This window comes from Rhagoletis pomonella, unplaced genomic scaffold (genome assembly GCF_013731165.1).
Source record: "Rhagoletis pomonella isolate Grant_MI unplaced genomic scaffold, Rhpom_1.0 Rhpom_scaffold_00007, whole genome shotgun sequence".
Lineage (NCBI taxonomy): Eukaryota > Metazoa > Arthropoda > Insecta > Diptera > Tephritidae > Rhagoletis > Rhagoletis pomonella.
The window spans coordinates 10,299,845-10,307,124 of record NW_023458561.1 but is presented as its reverse complement, the minus strand read 5'-3'; the positions used below and the strand labels follow the sequence as shown (position 1 = coordinate 10,307,124).

At 36.3% G+C, this 7,280-nt stretch overlaps 1 protein-coding gene across 4 annotated transcripts; it reads left to right on the top strand.

The window, feature by feature from the left end:
- The first annotated feature begins 1,874 nt into the window (after positions 1 to 1,874).
- Positions 1,875 to 7,058, top strand: LOC118742300 (dynamin-like 120 kDa protein, mitochondrial). Of its 4 annotated transcripts, none has more exons than XM_036474270.1 (16): positions 1,875 to 2,089; positions 2,191 to 2,485; positions 2,569 to 2,704; positions 2,927 to 3,049; positions 3,152 to 3,226; positions 3,282 to 3,871; positions 3,953 to 4,180; positions 4,243 to 4,388; positions 4,445 to 4,609; positions 4,663 to 4,841; positions 5,317 to 5,394; positions 5,454 to 5,848; positions 5,918 to 6,036; positions 6,131 to 6,215; positions 6,278 to 6,482; positions 6,557 to 7,058. In XM_036474270.1, exons 1-16 carry the CDS (start codon positions 2,058 to 2,060, stop codon positions 6,619 to 6,621), a joined length of 2,916 nt encoding a protein of 971 aa, XP_036330163.1. In that variant the 5' UTR covers positions 1,875 to 2,057; the 3' UTR covers positions 6,622 to 7,058. The 4 variants fall into 4 exon arrangements, with proteins under 4 accessions (XP_036330163.1, XP_036330162.1, XP_036330165.1 ...); XM_036474269.1 differs by having other exon boundaries at positions 4,663 to 4,850; XM_036474272.1 differs by lacking the exon at positions 2,927 to 3,049.
- The last annotated feature ends 222 nt before the right edge of the window (positions 7,059 to 7,280 follow it).

Sequence of the window (7,280 nt, the reverse complement as noted above, 5' to 3'; positions counted from 1 at the left end):
AGCTGTGAACAGCGGTTCAATTTGCACAGGCGATCGAGAGCACAAAGCGTGTTGCCCGAGCAACTCGGTGCCCCTCTCCTTTCCTCGTCCCGCTCTCTCCTACAAACGTCGAGTTGCGGCAACAAAAATCGCCGTGTGTAAATGAGCACTAAGCGACCTAAAATCTGTTAGAAATGGCTACTAGCCTTATCGTGGAGAAAATTTTCATGTCAGGCAGGATTGTATGAAATTGGGCCGATTTCGCTTATTTTTATTTTAAACGAAGAAGGGATTTTCTTCATAAAATGTTTGTTATAAATGTCATAATTTTAAGTGTGAAGTTTTATTCGCAAACTTAGAAAATAAGAAATTGTTTCACTGTTAAGACTCTTAAGATGCATTTGTGTTTGGATATAGTGCCAACAAACAGAATAAATATTACATGTAGATATTGTCTTCCCAGATGGCGCATATTCAATTCTGCCTAAATTACAAAACATCATTTTTGCCCACTCTCAAAGGTTTAAGGTAAGGGAAAAATTGATATTTTCAAGCACTATGTACTCATATGTATTTTTTAATCAAACTTTTTTGCTGAGATCTTATTTAAATTCCAAAAACCGAATGCCAACTTGAATTAAAGGAACCAACACTGAAGTGAGTCAAAATGAAAATAAAAGAGCACAAATTTCTATGTAAAGCAAAACTCTCTGGGAATCCTACGAGACATCTGCCGGTCATATGACCGGTCATCTAAATGGGAGATCTGCAGTCTTTTGGCATCATATCTTACATCAGAATTGAAGGGATTGTGTAACTGTGATTTTGCATCCCTTGTCAACATATGGCCTCGGTTGATGTTAACTTAAGGTCGTTGTTTTACTGCCTTAAAACTGAGGGGACATTTTTACAGCGTTTTTTATGTGTATTGGTTTCTATCTGAGTGTATTGAGAATCTGTCAGTCTGAAAAGGCCTTGCAGGGAAGACAATTATCACTCAAAATATCAGATAGTAATAGTAATAGATAGTTGTTTTTGCCGAGTACCTTTCAAATCATTGGAATTAACTAAATTAATTAAGTAAACAAGTATTAACTTACATTTGTCATTTTAAAACCGCTCCAGCTTGTAAATTTTTAAATTTAACGAACTGGTTTATTCAAATTATCGTCGACAAAAAATCCAACCATGTGCCACAATCATATGTTTTCCTAATTGCAAATTCTTGCTGGCAAAATTTTTTCCCGCTCGAATTTGTAACTTCTCTCCAAGAAATAGTCTTTTTACTCGTGATTTATTTAAATAAAACATGTGAAATTTAGTTGAAACATTTTAGCCGTTTTTATTTGCCAATTTAGCCGGTTCGTCCAAAGAGTTCTGGCAACACTGTACCTCAGCGAAAATCAAGAATGATAGAATCATTGTGCGGAAATGTTGTTAATGTAATAATAAAGAAACATTTCGGGAACGGCTTTGACGTGCCCTATGTACACAAAATGCAGCGATTCGTCCCAGCGCTACACTTGCATCTACGCATCTTGTATCTTGATGGCTGTCGCAATTTAACACACAGCACTTCATTTTATTAGTTTTTACGCAGTCTTCAACTCAAAAATTGCAAATTAACACAATTTAAACTGATTTTTAACTTATAATGCGAATTTCTCTTTCGCTGATTTGTAAACAAAGGTTTATTTACAAGTTACCACAACTGTCAATATCGGCAAAACCAAAGTAGCGGTACCACTGACAGCGCCACCTTTGTTCGCTGCACCGTGAGCGTAAATGTATTTTCGCCAGTGACACCACCTTGTATAAATTCGCCTTGAAGTTACCAATTATTCACCTATTTTTAGTGCAAAAATTCTACGTGCAAACTCATGCGTGCAAACTAGGTGTGAGACAGTTGGCGTAGTCTGGCATTAATGTAATATGTCAAATTTAGAAGCATACAATCTAGTGAAAAAGAGGAGCACAATTTTCACAATCTGTGAAAATATTTGATTTTGCAACTGATTTGGTTGTCGGGACGGCATATTACACGCGGATAAGGAACGTTTCAAGTTAGATCTACGATCATGTTACGAGTGTGTATAAATAAATCACACCGGTGAGTTCACATTACAAGAGATTATGAAACAGGCAACTAATAATATCGGTGTGGATGTCGTCATCGTTTGTTAATTTTGTTGTTCTTTCGTATATCCTTAGGGAAACTGCCCAACGTGTTACGTACCTCTGCACAAAAGTCATATGCTCCAATCATTCCACCCTATGCAACAAAGCTGTTCGCCGGCTTCCCTATGACGAGCATGATCGGCCAGTGCAATTTCAGCAATGTGCTCCTGCTGACTTTCTTAGTCCTCAGCAGTTTGGTAGATATGGTTGGTATGCTCCGCCATCGCGTAAATATGGCATGTTAGTTGTACGTATATTACGCGGGGCTTTAAAGCTTAGATATATCGTACTTGGTGGTGCTATCGGCGGAGGAGTGTCACTAAGCAAAGTTAGTATAAATGAACCATTATTCTTTGTCTACATTCTCTTATTCGTACGTACATAAAATTTATATTTACATTGATACTGCAGAAATATGAAGAGTGGAAGGATGGTTTGCCAGATATGAAGTGGTTAGATGATGTTTTGCCGCAGGGCGACAAATGGGGTACCTTTTCAAAAAAGTTAATGGAAATTAGCAGTGTTATGAAGGATGTGGTTCAAATAGGTAAGTGGTTGTAAATAAGGTTGCTAAGAAATTCTCTCACTTAAAGATTTGCGCATCGCGTACACTAAAAATAACTTTAAATAATAAATTTTAATAATGGTGCTACTGTACTATAACTGTACCTATGTATCTAAATTTTCACAATCTGTTGAATATGATGTGTTGTCTTCTAAAGTACAAATTTTCTAGTAGTAATCTATGTGGCTTTGTCTTCGCATTTAGATCCTAAACTAAAAGAACTTGGTGAAGAGAAGGTAGCTGAATGGAAAATGTGGTTCGATAATCGTCTGGACGATGCAATTGAGGCCGCGGATTATCAAGGCAACAATGCTAGTATCACTGAATGTATGTTCATTTTAAAAATTCAATTATTAAAGTGAGAGAATTTAAAAAGCAACATAATATGTGTGCTATAATATTTCTAAGAACTATATTTATTTTAATTAGCCAAAGATGATATAAAATCCAAAGCTTCTGTGTCAGCATTAGGTCTGTCAAATGACGATAGCAAAAAAAAATATGGTAAGTGAAAATTATTTTCGGATTGACTTTTGAATTATGCAGTGCTTTTTTTTAGAAAATTTGCAAACACAAGTAGAAACATTGCAAACTGAAATCATGAACGTACAAATTAAATATCAAAAAGAACTGGAAAAAATGGAAAAGGAGAATCGCGAATTGAGGCAGCAGTATTTAATACTCAAAACAAATAAAAAAACGACAGCGAAAAAAATAAAAAAGTCGCTTATTGATATGTATTCGGAAGTTCTTGATGAACTCTCAGGCTACGACACGAGTTACTCCATGGCCGATCATTTGCCTCGCGTTGTTGTTGTTGGAGATCAAAGTAGCGGTAAGACTTCTGTATTGGAATCTATTGCAAAAGCACGAATTTTCCCCCGAGGCAGTGGGGAAATGATGACGCGTGCGCCAGTAAAAGTAACTCTCGCAGAAGGACCATACCATGTAGCGCAATTTCGTGACTCCGACCGAGAATATGACTTAAATAAGGAGTCTGACTTAGCAGAGCTTCGTCGTGAAGTTGAATTACGAATGCGAGCTTCTGTTCGTGGCGGAAAAACCGTTAGCAACGAAGTAATATCGATGACCGTAAAGGGTCCAGGCCTACAGAGAATGGTTTTAGTAGATTTGCCTGGAATTATATCGGTAAGAAAGAAAGAAAAAAAAGTGTGATATGTATATGTAAATGAAGTACTTATATGCAGCATCATATATATTTTTATGCAGACAATGACTGTTGACATGGCGGCTGATACGAAGGATTCAATTCATCAAATGACGAAACACTACATGAGCAATCCTAATGCAATCATTTTATGCATACAAGATGGTTCAGTAGATGCTGAACGAAGTAATGTAACAGATTTGGTAATGCAATGTGATCCATTGGGACGACGCACCATATTTGTATTAACCAAAGTTGATTTGGCGGAAGAGCTTGCAGATCCTGATAGGGTATGTTAATAATATTATTATTGTAACACCTTAATATTATTAATGAAATTAATTTGAATTAGATTCGAAAGATTCTCTCTGGCAAATTATTCCCTATGAAAGCATTGGGATATTATGCTGTGGTGACTGGTCGTGGTCGGAAAGATGACAGCATTGAAGCAATTAGGCAATATGAAGAAGATTTCTTCAAGAATTCCAAACTTTTTCAGTAAGTAGTATCTTTTTGTTATGTTGCTGTTATTTTTTATTTATATGTGTTTTAAGTCGGCGAGGTGTAATAATGCCTCACCAAGTGACTAGTCGAAATCTTAGCCTGGCTGTATCTGATCGATTTTGGAAGATGGTCCGAGAGACAATAGAACAACAAGCTGATGCATTTAAAGCTACCAGATTTAATTTGGAAACCGAATGGAAAAATAATTTTCCAAGGTAATTTTATAGCTCTTTTACATATCTAAAATTACTAATTAAAGAATATTTAGACTTCGTGAATCGGGAAGAGATGAGTTGTTTGACAAGGCCAAGGGCGAAATCTTAGATGAAGTGGTTACGCTTTCACAAATATCAGCCAAAAAATGGGAAGAGGCCTTGACAGAGAAGCTATGGGACAAGCTATCTAATTACGTTTTTGAAAATATTTACCTGCCGGCCGCACAGTCAGGTTCTCAAAGTAATATTATGTAAATATAAATTAGACTCTATCTTAGATGAGCTGATCCCTCTCGTTTTCCATTTTGTGGTGCATTGCAATTGACTAATACAAAAACATACATAAACATACGTTTGGATCGTTCTACGTAGAAATAACATAATGCCTAAATGTCTTGTTCGTTTGAGAAAGTGAAATAGCTTTAAATTGTAACGATTAACTATGCTTTGAAGTCCATATGTTTTCAGATTTCCATAAACTGGCATTTGCTTTGATTATCGTGCGCTTAATTTTTATTGTCTGACTGTTATGGCGATTTCGTTTCTATCGAAAAATGTTACCTTCTCCTTGACCTCTAAGCACAAACAGTAAGAGCCGGGTAACGCAAAGGCAACATTTTTTATGGAAACGAAAACGCCATTAGTTATTCAGTTTTTTACAGTTTTACATCAAATGCTCATGTGAAATAATGAGATAATTTTTACAGATTCTTTTAATACGATGGTTGATATAAAGCTCCGGCAATGGGCCGAGCAGGCTCTGCCAGCTAAATCTGTGGAAGCAGGTACATTATTTTCAAATTAAAATTTGTTTTCTCTAACGAAATGTCAATGTTATCCGTAGGTTGGGAAGCGCTTCAAAATGAATTCATTAACTTAATGGAAAAGGCGAAAAAGTCACCAGATCATGATGACATATTTGATAGTCTCAAAGGTGCTGTCGTGGATGAAGCAATCCGTCGACATTCGTGGGAAGATAAGGCTATTGACATGCTTCGAGTTATTCAACTTAATACATTAGAAGATAGATTCGTTCATGATAAAACTGAGTGGGACCAAGCCGTAAAATTCTTGGATACATCCGTAAGGGCTAAACTTGCACATACTGAAGAGACTTTAAATGAAATGCTGGGTCCCGGGCAATTTACTCGCTTAACACACTGGAAATCATTGACAGAAGACCAATCTAAACGACGTTACGTTAAAACGGAACTAGATAAAGTACTGAAAAACGATGATGTGAGTTAGCCATTGTGAAATAAAAATTAAAAGTATTTCGGTCTATTTACTATTTATGTTTATTTATAGAAACACTTACCCACTTTGTCCTACGACGAGCTAACAACAGTGCGTAAAAACTTGCAGCGTGATGGCATCGAGGTCGATACAGATTACATTCGTCAAACATGGTTCCCCGTCTATAGAAGGTATAAAATGTATTAGAAGGATAAAAATAGTCCACTTTTAATCAAATTTCTTTTTGAATTCTTTTTGAAACGAAGTTTTATTTCATTATTTCAGACATTTCCTCAAACAGGCACTGCATCGTGCAAATGATTGCCGGAAAGCGTATTATTTGTATAGTCAACAGGGTGCAGAATGTGAGGTTTGTAATATGGTGGAAAATTATTTTATTTAAGATTTCAAAAATTATTTGGTGGCTTTTAGATAAGTTGTAGTGATGTTGTGCTCTTCTGGCGAATTCAACAAGTAATCAAAGTTACTTCGAACGCATTAAGACAGCAAGTCATTAACCGCGAAGCACGCCGTTTAGACAAGGAGATCAAAGAGGTTCTAGATGAGTTCAGTGATGATGAGGAGAAAAAGGCACAGCTGTTGACGGGAAAGCGAGTCACCCTCGCAGAGGAATTAAGTACGTTTGTTAAATTGAAAACTTAATTTAAAAAATTTTACTTAAACTTTTTTTAAAACATTCTTCATTTAAAGTTAAAGTGCGGCATATACAGGAAAAATTAGAGGAATTCATCAATTCCCTTAATCAGGAAAAGTAACCCTTTGACGCTGTCTTGGATCTCTAGTCGTTATTTAGAACTCATCTCCATGATTTTGACCAAACGATTTCAGTTAATATTGTTTTTTTTTATCTTTGTGATTAATGTATTTAAAATGTGGCTTTGTTATTAAAGCGTGAAAAAAGATCAATAAAACAATAAAATAAGTACGTGCATGAAATGAAACTTAACTAAATAAAATGTGATGCGTGATGCTTGTACCGAAAAATATATTTTTTTACCTAGACTTTTGTATATGAACCAGACTTGGAAAAATTGGTATGAACCTACAATCGCTCATTTACTCCTTTTTTGATTTTTTGTTTTGTCACTGCAGACTCCTTACGAAATCACGTTATACTTGTATGTATATTTTATTGCGTAAAACGTAGCTTAGAGAGCGGTGCCCGATGAAGCGATTCCAACGACGATCCAATTCAATGTTCAACATTCCCACGACAGCCGGTTCTACGTACCGGAATGACTCGGGTTTTACCCGACCAAGGGCTGTTGTTTCGGCGATCTAACCCCGTTTAGGTCGACGAAGTATCTCAGAAGTTGTTCGTCAATAGGGCTACATTCGCTACGTTTTCTCCTACTCAGGGCTGGCATCGAGTCAAACCCAGAAACCTACACCTGCTGTGTATGCCAGAGACGAC